General features: G+C 44.8%; 2 protein-coding genes across 2 annotated transcripts in view; both read right to left on the bottom strand.

The window, feature by feature from the left end:
• Positions 1–2,684: 2,684 nt before the first annotated feature.
• Positions 2,685–15,854, bottom strand: LOC132398933 (myelin-associated glycoprotein-like). The gene is made up of 7 exons (XM_059978800.1): positions 15,830–15,854; positions 14,465–14,746; positions 11,665–11,946; positions 10,453–10,746; positions 7,307–7,403; positions 3,739–3,820; positions 2,685–3,210 (listed from the first exon to the last, which is right to left on the bottom strand). The coding sequence occupies exons 1-7, from the start codon at positions 15,852–15,854 to the stop codon at positions 3,022–3,024; spliced, it is 1,251 nt and encodes a 416-aa protein (XP_059834783.1). The 3' UTR covers positions 2,685–3,021.
• Positions 14,621–17,215, bottom strand: part of LOC132393391 (sialic acid-binding Ig-like lectin 13) — a 39,806-nt gene continuing 37,211 nt past the window's right edge. The window contains exon 6 of the mRNA XM_059968541.1: positions 14,621–14,746. The gene's annotated coding sequence lies outside the window, so the exon portion shown is untranslated. The remainder of the gene's footprint in view (positions 14,747–17,215) is intronic.

Genomic DNA, 17,215 nt, shown 5'->3' with positions numbered 1-17,215 from the left:
CTGGGACTTGGAAACGGGGGGGGACATGCACAGCCGCGGACCTGGGACTTGGAAACGGGGGGGACATGCACAGCCGCGGACCTGGGACTTGGAAACGGGGGGGACATGCACAGCCGCGGACCTGGGACTTGGAAACGGGGGGGACATGCACAGCCGCGGACCTGGGACTTGGAAACGGGGGGGGGACATGCACAGCCGCGGACCTGGGACTTGGAAACGGGGGGGACATGCACAGCCGCGGCAACGACTGGGACCCTGGGGACTGGGACCGCCACGGCCCTTGGACTTGCAGACTGGGACCTTGATTCACCGCCGCCAGACACTTGGATACCATGGATCGCTGCAGCCAGAAACGTGGACATCAAAACACAGGACAAAGTCTTGAACCAGAACTTCTTCAGATCAGACATCGAGCCGGGACTCTTCAGGGGGTAGACACAGACACTGGGCATGACTTAGAGCCGGAACTCCGCCTTCCACTCAGGCACCGAGCCGGGACTCTTCGAAAGATAAACATGGACAAAGGGAATGAACTTCGAGTCAGGACTCAGCCTTCAGCTCAGGCACCGAGCCAGGACTTTTCGAAGGGTAGACATGGACAAGGGGCTTGAACGTCGAGTCAGGACTCCGCCTTCCAACTCACCCCTGATAGATTGACCTTGCCCGGACCCACTCTGGTGACGGAAGGTGAATTGCTGGTACTCCGATGCTAGCTGGATCACTCTGGCTTGTCGTAGCAGCGGCGCTGACTTGCGAAGGCTTCTTAACACTCTGGCCCCGAACGGCTAAAGCCAGGGGCTTATAAACTGCCGGTTTGGGTCGAGAGTAGATTACCTTGATTGCCAAGCTCAAGGGATGCGTGAAACAGAATTAGAAGGGAACAAGGAGTTAATGGTCCAGATCGCAACCTAACTAAATTTAAAGGGGAACTGATCTGGACCATGACATGACTGCTGACAAAAGAAACCAGCATTCATCATCAAAGACACCCTGCCATCGAGGCCATTGATAAAAATATTGACTTTGGCATCAAGGGCATCACACTGTGCCCAAAGCACCACATGAATTGGACCTGCTGTGGCTGAGAGAGAAAATGAACAGTCGTTGGACTGAAGCATGTGTTCTGCTCCACTGAGCACATTCCAACAGAAGTTGTCCCAGGTGGGAGTGTGCTCAGGCAGTGTGACATGTTGACATTAGAAACACGGACACAGGGAGCGAATTGTCAAGGAGAGAAAGGAAATCCAATAGAAGCAAACAGTTCAGAGATGTAAATCTGATAGACCTTTAATCCCACTCTTAATAAATGTAACATTAGACAAATCCTCCATGGAACATGCACTCAGTGATTACTTTAATACGGACATACAATCATCTTGCAGCAACTTCATGCTTAAAAGCATCCAGACATGGTCAAGAGGTTCATACCAAACATCAGAGTGGTGAAGAAATGTGATCTAAGTGACTGACTGTGGAATAATTGTTGGTGCCAGACAGGGTGGTTTGAGTATCTCAGACCCTGCTGATCTCCTGGGATTTTCATGTACATGGTCTCTAGAGTTTACATCGTGTGGTGTGAAAACAAACAAACAAAAAATAAAAACTGGTAAGCTGCAATTTTGTCGGAAAATGCCTTGTTAATGAGACTCAGAGAAGAATGGGCAGACTGATTCAGCTGACAGGAAGGCGACAGTAGCTCAAATAACCACAAGTTACAACAGTGGTGTGCAGGAAAACATCTCTGAGTGGACAATAGGGCGAAGCTTGAAGTGGGTGAACTATAGCAACAGAAAACCACATAACCCGTAATATCAGGACAGGACTGTCTCCGTTCCACTATTCAATAAATATGACTGATTATTGACCTGATCATTACTTCCCTCCCCTAATCCCTAGCCCGCTGATTCTATTCATATTCAACAAATCAGTACTATCACTGAACACAGACAGTGTCTGAGCCCCCACCACCCCACGAGTAGACTCCCCTTCACACGGAGCCCAGAGCTGACTACAATATTCCAACCATCCAGGCACCTTCTGTGCAAGGAGAAATAGGTCAATGTTTCAGGACTGTGTATGAATTTTGGCAAGATATCCCTGCCTTGAACTTGGATCCCCATACAATTAGTGCCAGTGCAGTGTTGACCTTCCACATGCCCAGCGTACCTGCGTTGTAACCATCAGCAACCTGTGCACAGTGTAGAGATTTGTCCCAAATGATATTGGAGCTGCAGAGTCTGGGTCCACTCACGTGTCTGTACATTACACCCACTCCACACCCCCACATGTTCTCTGTCCTCCTCACAGACCCAGTTATTCTGCCTCTGTCTGTGACTCCAAAATGAGGAGGTAACCTGGCACAGGGACATAGCAGCCCTCTGGGATGGTCCTAATTTATCCCCACAACCCCCCACCCCCAGAACTCAGATGTCTTGAAGTCCGCTCACTGATGTGGGGAATGTGGTAATCAGTCCACAGCAGCGAGGGTGACCCACATCGTCTCTAAGTAGACCGATGAATACCGGCCATGGCCCCCCACCCCTCAGCTGATGGGAACCAAGGTCCTTCTTCCCAACAGTGATCCACTGTACTCCCCCCTCAATAAATTCCTTCAAATCTCCTTATCTCTCCCCCCAACACAGTGCTCCCTCCTCCCCACCCTCTCCACAACATGGTGCATCCTCTTCACCATCCCTCCCACTGTACTCCCCACTGAACAGCTCCCCTAACTCTCGAGTGGCAATCCCTGAGCGATTCTATCTCTTCACTGTTCACCCTGCACCCTCCAATAAAAGCAATGTGATTTTATTTGTCTGAATCAGCGAGTCTCCAGTTTCGCTTGATATGAATGAACATGATTAGAAAGTAGGTGGTAACCTGGGTCTGTGGGACCCAGTGCTTTGTGGGATCCTGCTGTGTAGTTGGCTGCAATGTTCCCTCCAGCACTGGCTATCTCCCGGAGAACCAGAAGGATCTCTCCCCAACCTCCCCCCACCCCCCAACCACCAGTGCTGTGACCCCTCAGGCTGGTCCAACTGACTGGAAGTGCAACGCTGCATATGTGACCGTCTCCCCCCTGTGAACAGGACCCCCACCGCCAGGCAGTTCCCGCAGGTTGGCATACACCGGGTCACACTCCTCCACCTCTCCAACGGGCATTACTGGTGAAACTTCCAGTGGGATCCGGCTCCTCCTCTGCCTCTCCGTGTCCTGGGGCAGAAATAAAAGCAAATCTCAATTCTTCATCAAACACCATTGAACTGCTCACTCCCCATCATGAAACTAATTCCACAACATCTGGATTGTCTTTCACACATTCACTGTTTGCATCAATGATGACTGGTGAATTACAGGCTCTGAATAACAAGTTGGAACCCTGTTGTGGACACAGTTCTCGTTCTTTACCGCTCTCCTCCCTCATCTCTTCTCTTTCAGTTACTCTGTCTCCTCCCAATTCTCTGCGAGTCTCTCATCTTTATCTATTTCATCATTCTCTTGATCCTCTTTCTCTCTTTCCATCTCTGTCTCTCTATCTCCCACCATCTCACTCTCATCCTCCCTCACTGTTGCTCCTTCCCTCCCTCTCATTCACTCACCCATGCTCCTAAACCACAAACCATGGCAGTCTGTGAGCATCGCCCTATGGTGCGACACCGCCCCCCCCCCCACTCAATGTCCTTCCCGCACCGCTGTGCTCCCAGTGTCCTGACCTTTACTGGACTGAGCTCTGACCTGTACCTGAGATGCGGTCAAGTGTGCAGTGGAGCTGACGGTGCTGTCCAGGATCTCCAAGGCCGTCTCCTTGGTCCGTGCATCCCGTCTGGAACAGCAGAAGTTTGACCCAAGGTTACAGAACATCAGAGTGTCAGCCTAATCCCCACCCTGATCCCGCCTCACTGTGACATCCAGACCGTCTGATACAACATCCTCCACTGAGGCTGTGGAGTGGCACCACTCCGCCCCTCCTCTTCCTTCCTCCTTTCCTTCTCCCCTCTTTCCCCACCCCTCCATTCCCTTCTCCCAAACCGCCTCCTCCCCACTTCCCATCGCCTCCCTTAACCCTCTTCCACTTATAAGAGAGAGAGAAATATCTGAAAGTTTAATAGTTTCCTTCTTCGTTTGGACGCCTCACCTGTGGTGCTGACAACTGACCACTGATCAAGGTGTGACCACCCAAGCGCTGTGTGACCACAGGATGACAAGGACCAGACTGGAAGGCAGGGAATTCCCAGTCTCCCTCATTGTGCGTTTGGATCTGGAGCTCTCTTTGTTTACGTTGGTTTATTTTATCATGCAAGTTACGTATCACATACAGACGCCGTGTACGTCCTCCCTGTGACCACATGGATTCCTTCGGGTGCTCTAGTTTCCTCCTACATTCTAGAGATGTACCAGTAGCTCAATTGGTCATTGTAAATTGTCCTGTGATCGGCTTGGGTTTGGGGAACAAGGGCCTGTTCCGTGCTGTGTCTCTTAATAAATTATTTTGTCATGTCTGTAATGTACAGTGTTCCTGCTATTTACCAAAGCATATACACTGCCTATAAAACTATTCACCCCCCTTGGATGTTTTCATGTTTTATTGTTTTGCAACATTGAATGACAGTGGTTTAATTTGTCTTTTTGATTGAGCAACAGAAAAGGACTCTTTCATGTCAAGATGCAAAACAGATCTCTACAAAGTGCTTGAAGTTAATTATAAATATAAAACACAAAATAATTGATTGCACAAGTATTCACCCACTATAATATGACACACCATATGATGACTGGTCCAGCCTATTGGTTTCAGAAGTCACATAATTAGTTAAGTGGAGATCTCTTTTTGGAGACCTGTGTATGGTCAAGCTGTTTCAGTTGATTGTAGTATAGAGTGTCTCTAAAACATATTCACCCACTCCCATAAGTTTTTATGGTGTACTGTTTTACAACATTAAGTCAATTGGGTTTAATTTGTCTTTCTTGACACTAATCAATAAAAAAAAGACTTTTGTGACAAGGTGAAAATAGACCTGTACAAAATTACAAATATAAAATACAAAATAACTGAATGGATGAATATTCATTCACCACCCCCCCCCTTTAAAATGACCACCAAATCATCACTGGTGCCACAGGATGGTTTCAGGAGTCACATCATTAGTTATATGGAGATGTGCTTTTGGAATCCTGTGTACGGTCAAGGTGTTTCAATTGATTGGAGTAAAAATACACCTGTATCTGGAAGCTCCAACTGCTAGTGAGTCAGTATCCTGGCAAAAACTACATCATGAAGACAAAAGAACACTCCAAGCAACTTTGTGACTATGTTATTGAAAAGCAGAAGATAAAATAAGATGGATAAATGAACATTTCCATGTTACTGAATATCCTTTGGAGAACAGTTAAGTTAATCATCAAGAAATGTAAAGGATATGGCACAGCTGTAAATCTGCCTCAGCAGGCCATCCTCAAAACCCTGAGTGACTGTGCAAGAAGGGGACTAGTGAGGAAGGCCACCAAGAGACCTGTGACAATTCAGGAGGAGTTGCAAGCTTCAGTGGCTGAGATGGGAGAGACTGTGCAAACAACAACTGTTGTCCAGGTGCTTCACCAGTCCCAGGTTTATGGGAGAGTGGCAAAGAGGAAGCTACTGTTGAAAATCGCTCACATGAAATCTCAGCTAGCATTGGCCAGAAGGCACGTGGGAGTCTCTGAAGTCAGCTGGAAGAAGGCTCTATGCGAGATTGAAATCAAAAGTCAGTTTGTTGGCCATCAGACTAAACGCTATGTTTGGCGTAAGCATAAAACCATGCATCAGAAACCACCATCCCTACCATGAAGCATGGTGGTGGCTGCAACATGCTGAGGGGATGCTTCACTGCAGCAAACCCTGCAAGGCTTGTGAAGGTAGAGGGTAAAATGAAGGCAGCAAAATACAGGAAAATGCTGATTTCCCAGGAGAACTGGATCTTGGGAGAAGATTTGCTTGCCAGCAAGACAATGACCTCAAGCATAAAGCCAAAGCTACACAGGAATGGATTAAAATCAACAAATGTAATGTCCTGGAGAGGCCAAATCAGAGTCCAGACCTCAATCCATTTGAGAGTTTGTGGCTGGATTAGAAAAGAGATTTTCACTGACGATCCCCATGCAATCTGACAGACCTTGAGCAGTTGAAGAATGGGGAAGGATTGCAGTGTCCAGATGTGCAAAGCTGAAAGAAACCTGTCCACACAGACTCAAGACTGTAATTGCCACTAAAGTTGCATCTACGAACAGTACTGACTTGAAGCGGGTGAATACTTCTGCAATCATTTATCCTGTGTTTTACATCTGTAAGTTTAGATCACATAGTAGAGGTATCTTTTCAGTTTGACACGTAAGAGTATCTTTCTGATGATCTGTGTCAAAAAAAGCCAAATTAAATGTACTGTGATTCAATGTTGTAAAACAATAAAACATGAACACTTCCAAGCATAATTTTTATAGGCACTGTATACCACCAGAATGTAGAATGTAACAATGAACATGAATGATTGTTGGCTCCCAGTCAGTAGGGGAGACAGGGACTGGAACAGATGGAGACCCGATCAAAGCAGTCACCCACAGGCAGACAGCAGAAGGTAGGATCTGAACAGAAGCTGATCATTCCTCACCTACAATTTCACCTGGACCCCCAACACCATCTCTTTACTCAAGAAAGCAAAGCAACGTCTCCATTTCCTAAAGAGATTGAGGCATTTGAGGCTACTTCTTCCCTTTATTCTAACTAATTTTTAACAGGAGCACCATCGAGAGTATCCTGACCAGTTGCATCACTGGTACAGCAATTGAAAAATGTCTGACCACAAGACCCGACAAAGGATTACAAGGGCTGCTGAAATGATCATCGGGGTATCTCTTCCACCCATCCAAGATGTTTACCAGGACCCTTAGGATTGTCAAGGATCCCTCCCATCCGTCTCACAATCTCGTTCACTATCTTTGTCCCCTCCAGCACCCCACCATCAGGCAGGAGGAACCGTAGCATTATGAGAAGGACTGTTAGGATGGGAAACAGCTTCTTCTCCATTGCTGAACTCCCTGACACCACCCAGATCTCATCACTTATGAAGTGTTGTAAATGCACCTTATGATCAATGTCAATCGTATAGAATTTATTTTATTATTTGTTAACTTATTTGTGGTAATGTTTTATGTGCTGTGTGTGTTATATGCACTGTGTTGTATACCGTGGTCCAGAGAATGTTGTTTCATTTCATGGTATAAATGTATACAATTGAAATGACAATAAAACTGAACTTGAACATTCATCTGGACTTACCTCGGGATGTACCTGGAGATGAAGAATCCAGCCAGTAGCATACTGAGAACGCCATTGCTCGTGAGTAACACTGTGATCCAGACAGCAGAGACCCCACCTGTAACATCAAGCAACAGGACAGCTTCAGAATAGTCCACTGTACAAGTCAAACCCTTTCTCATTTATGGACTAGCCACTGCACAGGATCCAAAAAAGCTGCAGAAAGTTGCAAACTCAACACCATCATGGTCACCTGCCTCTTTAGTACCTAAATCATCTTCAAAAGTTGAAGCCTCAAATAGGCATCATTATAGACTGCACCACCCAGGATATGTCTTCTTCGTTTTGTTACCATGAAGGAGGAAGTACAAGACACTCATGTGTGAGGAACAGTTTCAGCCTCACTGCCACTGTGTCATGATTGTTTTCACTTTTTTGGTCTCTCTTTACACAACTTAATTTAATTTACTTTCTATAAATATATACCTGTACTGTGCCTATAAAAAGTATTCATCTTTTATTGTTTTACAACACTGTGTCACTGTGGATTTAATTAGGCTTTTTTGACACTAATCAACAGGAAAAGACTCTTTCATGTCAAAGTGAAAACAGATCTCTGCAAAGTGATCTAAACAAATTGCAAATTCAAAACACAAAATTATTGATTGTGATAAAAATACAGCTGAACAGGGAGGGTCCACCTGCTTGTGAGTCAGGGTGCTGGCAAAAGCTACACCATGAAGTCAAAAGAGTACTCCAAGCAACTCCCTGAAAGGGTCATTGTAAAGTACAGGTCAGGAGTATGATACAAGAAAATTTCCAATTTTCTGTCTATTCCTTGGAGAACGGTTAATTCAATCATCGAGAAATGGAAAGAATATTGCACAGCTGTACATCTGCCCGGAGCAGGCTGTCTTCAAAAAGTGAGTAACCATGAAAGAAGAAGAGTAGAGAGGGAGGCCACCAAGAGACTGATGACAACTCTGGAGGAGTTACAAGCTTCAGTGGCTGAGATAGGAGAGATTGTGCATACAACAACTGTTGCCCGGGTGCTTCACCAGTTTCAGCGTATGGGAGAGTGGCAAACAAAAGGACACTGTTGAAAAGAAACCCACATGAAATCACAGCTAGAGTTTGCTGGAAGGTATGTGGGAGACTCTGAAGTCAGGTAGAAGAAGGTTCTATCGTCTGATGAAACCAAAATTGAACATTTTGGCCATCAGAAATAATGCTGTTTGGCGTAAACCAAACACTGCACATCATGAGTACGCACCATCCCCACAGTGAAACGTGACAGTGACTGCATCACGCTGTGGGGATGCTTCACTGCAGCAGGCCCTGGTAGGTTTGGAAGGCAGAGGGTAAAATCATTGCAGCAAAGTACAGGGGAATCCTGTTGGAAAACCTGATGCAGTCTGCAAGAGAACTGGGACTATGAAGAAATTTTGTTTTCCAGCAAGACAAAGACCCCACGCATAAAGCCAAAGCTACACAGGAATGGATTAAAAACAATGTTCATGTCCTGTTGTGGCAAAGTCACAGTATGGACCTCGATCTAATTGAGAATTTATGGCTGAACTGGAAAACTGCGGTAAAATTGCAATCTCCATGAAGTCTGACAGAGGGTGAGCAGTTTTGTAAGGAAGAATAGGGAAGAATTGTAGTGTCTGGATGTACCTCTCTGAAAGAGACCTATCCACTCAGACTGAAGGCTGTAATTGCTGCCAAAGATGCATCTACTAAATACTGACTTGAAGGGGGTGAATACTTATGCAATCACATATTTTGTGTTTTATATTTGTAATTAATTTAGATCACTTTCTAGAGGTCCATTTTTACTTTGGCATGAAAGAGTCTTTTTCTGTTGATCAGTGTCAAAAAAAGCCAAATTAAATCTATTGTGATTCTTTTTACAATATTTTAATTCAGAAGAAAAAACAAGATTTATAGAGTGCAGCACATAGATACATCTCAACATAACTTGTGTATATTTATATATTGTGATAAAATTGATCAAAATGTTATAGCATATCACATAAAGGTATACCACTCTGCAATCAAAAAATTAAAGATAGGTCATATATCATAAAAGAAATTTTTTATATAAAAAAAAGTCAACCCCCTACCAACTACCAAAGAAAAAAGCTGATGGATGATAGTGGATAATTAGGAAAAAAAACATATTCGCTTAAGAAGGGAAGATAGAAATATACATAAAAGTCTGTGCACTGTTAAACTTTATAAATTGGAAAAGCAATTTCGGAAAAGTCCCCAGATATCATAAAAAATTGTTTTAAGACTGAGTAGCGGATCTTCTCTAAATTTAAATCAGACATAATATCACGTAGCCATTGAAGATGTGTAGTGGGAATAGACTCCTTCCATTTAAGCAAAATTGCTCTTCTTGCTAAAAGAGAGGTAAAAACTAAAACCTGTAAGTTAGGAGTATTTAAAGTTATATCTTCATTTGCAATAATACCAAACAAGGCAGTAAGGGGATTTGGGTCAAATTGGACCCTAAAAAGTTGTGAGAAGGTATGGAATACTTCCCGCCAAAATCTACTGTGATTCAATGCTATAAAACAATAAAACACAAAAACTTACAAGGAGGTGAATACTTTTTCTAGGCACTGTATATATATTCCTTATTGTAATTTATAGATATTTTATATTGCCATGTAGTCCTGTCACAAAACTACACATTTGAGGGCATGTGCCGGTGATATCGGACATGATTCTGATTCTAATGTAATATCCAGAACATTTGACTTTTCATCGCCAACATTTTGTAGGAGAGAGAGATCCATGTGTTCCTTCCCAGTTTTACTTGGGCTAAATCCTGGATAAGGCTGTGGTGTCTTAAAGCAGAGTGGAGAGTGTGATTCCCATTTCACCATCCCAATGTGTTCCTCAGCTTGGGATCTGGTCCCAAGGGAAGCAGGATAGCAATCTATACACAGCAAGATCCCATGACTAGCAATGTGATGATGACCATTAGTGGGGACAGGACGCAGGCGTAAACTCCCCTCTGTCCATGCGATCTTCCCCATCCCGACGGAAGGGAAGGTGGACTTTGCTCAGTGGAGCTCAAGTGGAGGATGGAGGGAATTGCTGAGGTTAAGGCTGCACTCTGCTGAATGCAGAATATTCCTCAGAGATATCCTCACCTTTCATCCACAGGTACACCGCGAACATGGCCTCTCCATGCTGGTTTCGGACTGTACAGAAGGCGGTCCCATCCTCCTCTCCCTCGCCCACACTCAAGGTCAGCGAGCCAGTCACCAGTTGCCCGTCTGCCACCTGCCACGTCTGGAAACGACCGTGCGTCTGGTTCCCGCTGAGGCTGGCGAGGGGGAGGTGCCAGGTGAGCTCTCCGGGTGGGTTTGATCTGGCCGCACACACGCATGTGATGACATCGGGGGTCCGAGTGCATCCTGAGTCCCGAGAAATCTCAGGCTTATCTGGGAAGAAACAGGCAGGAGGTGTTGGTAGCACTGATATATTGTAATGGTCCAGTGTTATTCTGAAGCATCAGCTGTCCTCTGTGGGACACCCCTTTCCATTCTCTGTAAACTGAGTCTGTCTCCATTTTGATGCATTGGATCCCCCTCCTCCACATTCAGAGATGTTCTTCTGCATATCACTGCTGTAACGTGTGATTGTTTGAGTTACTGTCGCCTTCCTGTCACATTGAACCAGTCTGGCTTTTCTCCTCTGACCTTTCCCATTAACAAACTGCTTCCACCCACAGAACTGACACTCAATGGATCTTTTTTTTGTTTGTTTTTCAAACCATTCTCTGTAAACGCTAAAGACGTGTGCATGAAAATTCCAGAAGATTGGCAGATCCTGAAATCATTAGGCTCTTCAACAAAAGGTGATATTTACACTCATTTAAGGACTCTGTATACTGTTACTTCATGCTCATTATTTACTAAGAGTCATTTATATCTACACGTGCAGTTAATGTACAATTAGCAGCTGCTGATGTTTACAGTTACTACTCTATAGATATCCTAAGTCTGCCTGCAGAGAAAGAATCTCAGGGTTGTATGTGGTGATATATGTATGTACTCTGATAATAAATTTTACTTTGAACTTTGTAGTCAAACAACCCTGCCTAGTACCAACAATCATTCCATGGTTAAAGTCACTTTAATCATATTTCTTCCCCATTCCAATATTTGGTCTGATCAACACTAGAATCTCTTTTATACATTGAGTTGCCACCACAGGATTCACTGATTAGATATTTGCATTAAACAACAGGTGTACAGGTACTTAATAAAGTGGCCACTGAGTGTGTATTGTGTATCAAAGGATAAATAGTCCACTGACTTTGCATTTGTACTTAGAGATGTAGCAATGCATCCACTTACACTCCACACTGAGGGTGATGGCCCTCTCCGCTGTCCCGTGTTCATTCTCCGCCACACACTGATAGACTCCGGCCTGCTGGGGGGTCACTTGAGGAAACTCCAGCCGCAGTTCATTGCTGGAACTTATTGTGTTCAGTGTGACCCCGAGATGTCTCCACATTAGATTAGACACTGGGAAACTCTGGACAGAGCAGAGGATCGATGTAGGAATCCCTTCCTTCATATTCACCCAGGAATTGTTCACGCTGTTGAGAGAAGTGATTGAGATGTTCTGTGGAGCATCTAATAAAGACAAATAAAGAGTTAATTATGAGAACAACAAGATTCCACGTGTCGACCACCTGAATGATTTCTACAATCAATTCCATTCCACCTTTGCAATGTGTTCCAATGTACACAGAATATGGAGAAGTACAGCTCAGGAACAGCCCCTGCGGCTCATGATGTTGTGGTGAGAGAATTATTCTAGAACCCAAATCATTAACTAAGCTAACCTATTCTGCCTACAACATGTCCATATCCCTCCATTCCCTGCACTTTCATATGCCCATCTTCGTGCCTTTGAAACACCTCTACCTTCACCACCACTCCTGACAGAACATTGCAGACTCTCTCAGCTCGCTGTATGAAAAGGAAACTTGTCCTGTGAATCTTTGCATTTACAGCTTCTCGCCTTTGATCCATGGCCTCCAATACTGAACATTACAACCCCAGATAGAAGATACTGACCGTCTATTTTTGCCCTGATATCTCCAACCAGTCTCTGGAGAAAACAATTTGTATGTCCAACCTTTCCTTATCACACCTGCTCTGTCATCCTGACAGCATCCTCTTCTTCACCCTCTCCAAAGCCTCTCCACTGTTCCGATAATGCGGTGAATAGAACTGAATGCAATAGTTCACATGGAGTCTAACCGAAACTTACTTCAGCTCTAACGTAACTTCATAACTCTGGAACTCATAAAGGAAAACATGCCTTACACCTTCTTTCCCACCCTATCAAACTGTTGGGAGCTATGAACACACATCTCCAAATTCTTCTGATCATAGACATTGTTAAGGGTCCTGCCATTAACTGTTCCTGTCCCTTTACACCTGATCTTCCAAACTGAAACACTGCACACGTGCTGCAATTAATCTCCATCTACCACTTTTCTGCCCCATTCAGCATCTAATCTGTGTCCCACCTAATCTTTTTCCAACCTTATTCTCTATTTACAACAACACAAATTTAGGATATTTTAATTTAGGAACTGGCAAATTAAAAAACGCACGAGCCATGACGCTGGGCTCATGGACAACAAGAAGGAACTTTCCTAATCCTCACAACTTCTTCACTCTGTTGGAAGCTTCAAACAATGGCTCATCATAACCTCGGCCATTTCGGAGTAGATGTGGGACACCGGAGATGTGGGTGGTGTGAGGGAGGTTGGGTTTGTGGGATATCAGTGTCAGTTCATTCTTCCTGTTGGTCAGCCTTGCTCACCCCTGTGTTAGGTAAAGTGGGGAGTGATGGGTTACATGGGGAAGTGCTGAAGGTCTCTAGAGAGGGCAGAGCAACTCACCAGGGTCCCGTGTCTGGTGTTTGTGGTTTGTGGCACTTGATATTCCATGACAATCAAGCTGAACCCAGAAGATCAGACAGAGCGAGAGCAGGCAACGCAGGTGGGATCAACCTGTCCCACAGTAAGGGCCAAGGTGTGTGTGTATACAATTCTCTCTCTCCAGTTAAGACTGTGGGACTCTGTTTGTGTGTTCATGTCTACAAACATGTATGTTTGAACCATGTGAGGGCACACTTACATTGAAATGTAAATCCATGTTTGTGTGCCTTTTTAACACCTATACGAGGCCTGATGACAATTTATTTCCATAGCCATAGTTTCCTGATCCCACCCACATTGTTTTATTTATTTTGTTGAGAACTGTATGTTAATTTGAGATTATGTTAATTCATGTTCATCGTGTCTATATTGAAACTCTGCTGTTGCTCGTATTGGACCCCTGGGATTCAAGTGCAACCTGTCTTTTATTGTACAGGTCACACCTGCCCCAAAAGTGGCCCCAATGATTCAGAAATGGGAATCCCTGCCCTCTGCTCCAATCCCTCAGCCACACATTTAACCTCCACCTCATCCTATTCCTATTCTCACTGTTGTGTGGCACAGGCAATAATCCTGAGATTACTAACTTTGCAGTCCTGTTTCTCAATTTCCTTCCTAACTCCCTGTAGCCTTTTTTCAGGACCTCTTCCCCTTTCCTACCTATGTCATTGGTACCAATGTGTACCACAACCTCCCTTCCACTGCAGGATACCTTGGATACGATCTGAAACATCCTGGACCCTGACAGCTGGGAGTAAACTACCATCTGAGTTTCTTTCCTGCATCCACAGAATCGCCTGTCTGACCCCCTAACTATAGAGTCCCCTATCACTATTCCCTTCCTCTTCCATTTCCTACCTTTCTGAGACACAGGGCCAGGTTCTGTGCCAGAGACACAGCCACTGCTGCTTCCCCCAGGTAGGCTGTCCCCCCCCCCAAACAGTACTCAAACAGGAGTACTTATTCTCCTTTAATCATATTCGTTCGCCATTCCAATATTTGATCTGAACAACAGAATCTCTTAACCATGTCTGCATGTTTTTATGCATTGAGTTACTGACACATGATTCACTGATTCGATATTTGCATTAACAAGCAGGTGTACAGGTGCTTAATAAAGTGGCCACTGAGTGTGTATTGTGTATCGAAGGATAAATAGTCCACTGACTTTGCATTTGTACAACGCATCCACTTACACTCCACACTGAGGGTGACGGCCCTCTCCGCTGTCCCGTGTTTATTCTCCGCCACACACTGATAGACTCCAGCCTGCTGGGGGGTCACCTGAGGAAATTCCAGCCACAGTTCATTACTGGAACTTCTTGTGTTCAGTGTGACACCGAGATGTCTCCATGTTAGATTAGACACTGGGAAACTCTGGACGGAGCAGAGGATCGATGTAGGAATCCCTTCTTTTATATTCACCCAGGAATTGTTCACGCTGTTGGTAGAAGTGATTGAGAGATTCTGTGGGGCGTCTAATAAAGGCAAATAAAGAGGTAATTATGAGAACACATGGTGTATAACAAGATTCCACGTGTCGACCACCTGAATGATTTCTACAATCAATTCCATTCCACCTTTGCAATGTTTTCCAATGTACACAGAATGTGGAGAAGTACAGCTCAGGAACAGCCCCTGCGGCTCATGATGTTATGGTGAGAGAATTATTCTAGAACCCAAATCATTAACTAAGCTAACCTATTCTGCCTACAACATCTCCATTTCTCTCCATTCCCTGCACTTTCATATGCCCATCTTCGTGCCTTTGAAACACCTCTACCTTCACCACCACCCCGACAGAACATTTCAGGCTCCCTCGGCACGCTGTATAGAAAGGAAACTTGTCCTGTGAATCTTCTTTTCATTTATGTCTTCTCACCTTCGATGCATGGCCTCCAATACTGAACATTACAACCCCAGGTAAAAGATACCGACCGTCTATTTTTGCCCTGATATCTCCAACCAGTCTGTGGAGAAAACAATTTGCATGCCCAACCTTTCCTTATCACACCTGCTCTGTCATCCAGACAGCATCCTCTTTTTCACCCTCTCCAAAGTCTCTACACCGTTCCTATAATGCGGTGAACAGAAGGCAATACTTCACATGGGGTCTAACCAAAACTTACTTCAGCTCTAACGTAACTTCATAACTCTGGAACTCATAAAGGCAAACATGCCTTACACCTTCTTTCTCACCCTATCAACCCTTTGGGAGCTATGAACACAGATCTCCAAATTCTTCTGATCATTGACATTGTTAAGGGTCCTGCTATTAACTGTTCCTGTCACTTTACACCTGATCTTCCAAACTGAAACACTGCACACGTGCTGCAATTAATCTGCATCTGCCACTTCTCTGCCCCAATCTGCATCTGATCTGTGTCCCACCTAATCTTTTGGTAACCTTATTCTCTATTCACAACAATACCAATTTAGGATATTTTAATCTAGGAATTGGCAAATTAAAAGGACCCATGACTGTGACGCTGGGCTCATGGACAACAAGAAGGAACTTTCCGAATCCTCACAACTTCTTCATTCTGTCTGAAGCTTCAAACAATGGCTCATCATAACTTCGGCCATTTTGGGGTAGATGTGGGACACCAGAGATATGGGTGGGGTGAGGGAGGTTGGGTTTGAGGGATATCAGGGTCAGTTCATTCTTCCCGTGGGTCAGCCTTGCTTACCCCCGTGTCAGGTAAAGTGGGGAGTGATGGGTTACATGGGGAAGTGCTGAAGGTCTCTGGAGAGGGCAGAGCAACTCACCAGGGTCCTGAGTCTGGTGTTTGTGGCACTTGATATTCCATGAACATCTGAGCTGAGCCCAAAAGGTCAGACAGAGGGAGAGCAGGTGATGCAGGTGGGATCAACCTGTCCCACAGTAAGGTCCAAGGTGTGTGTGTGTGTGTGTGTGTGTGTGTGTGTGCAATTCTCTCTCTCCAGGTAAGACTGTGGGACTCTGTTTGTGTGTTCATGTCTACGAACATGTATGTTTGAACCACATGAGGGCACACTTACATTGAAATGTAAATCCATGTTTCTGTGCCTTTTTAACACCTATACGAGGCCTGACGACAACTTATTTCCAAGGTCACAGGTTCTTGAACCCACCCAGATTGTTTTATTTATTTTGTTGAGAACTGTATGTTAATTTGAGATTATGTTAATTCATGTTCATCGTGTCTATATTGAAACTCTGCTGTTTCTGTGAGAAGCTCGTTTTCACGGCATTGATAACCCGTGACGGCCCGTGACAATAAACAAACTAATATGTATGTCTCCCTTCCACATGCGTGTTTGAGACAAGTGAGTACATGGTCACATGTTGTGTGTGTGTCATCACGTGTTTGTGTGCCTTGGAGATCTGCAGCTTCACTGAGGGAATGAGCTGGAGGGAGGAGTGAGAGAGAGGGGAGTAAGGGAGTGTGCTGGAGGAGGGGATGGAATGATGTGTGGGCAATAATTGAGGGTCGAGGGAGAAATGGTTAATGCAGGGGGAGTGAAAGAAACTGAGAACAAAGAGAGAGGGTGAGGAGGAACATTCAGCCTAAATCTGTGTCTGCTAACACGTCCGCATTTTAGAGGCACTTCTGTAAATTGAGTGTGTACTTGCACATGTTGTATATATGTGTGCTTCTGCAGTTGTAATCATGTGTGCATATGCATCACATTTCCTTGTGTGAAGCTGGTGTAACTGTTCCATGATTAGATTAGGATTAAACCTGGGAATTGCGGGGCAGCAAACACGAGGAAATCTGCAGATGATTCATCCTGACGAAGGGTCTCAGCCCGAAATGTCGACAGTGTTTCTTCCTATAGATGCTACCTGGCCTGCTGCACTCCACCAGCATTTTGTGTGAATTATGGGGCGGTGTGGCTCGAAGACCTGGAGGGCCTTTTCAGCGCCGTATCTCAATAAATAAATAAATAAATAAATAAATACA

The sequence above is a fragment of the Hypanus sabinus genome, chromosome 1, assembly GCF_030144855.1.
Source record: "Hypanus sabinus isolate sHypSab1 chromosome 1, sHypSab1.hap1, whole genome shotgun sequence".
Taxonomy (NCBI): Eukaryota; Metazoa; Chordata; class Chondrichthyes; order Myliobatiformes; family Dasyatidae; genus Hypanus; species Hypanus sabinus.
Note: the sequence above shows the minus strand (reverse complement) of the source record. Positions and strands in the feature narration are given on the sequence as shown.

Coding starts and splice junctions, on each gene's coding strand:
- LOC132398933 (XM_059978800.1), bottom strand. CDS start 15,854: ATGGCCGAAGTTATGATGAGCCATT. Junction 14,747..15,829: donor CGAAGTTATGATGAGCCATT/GTTTGAAGCTTC, acceptor TGCCTTTATTAG/ACGCCCCACAGAATCTCTCA. Junction 3,211..3,738: donor CACACTTGACCGCATCTCAG/GTACAGGTCAGA, acceptor TTTCTGCCCCAG/GACACGGAGAGGCAGAGGAG.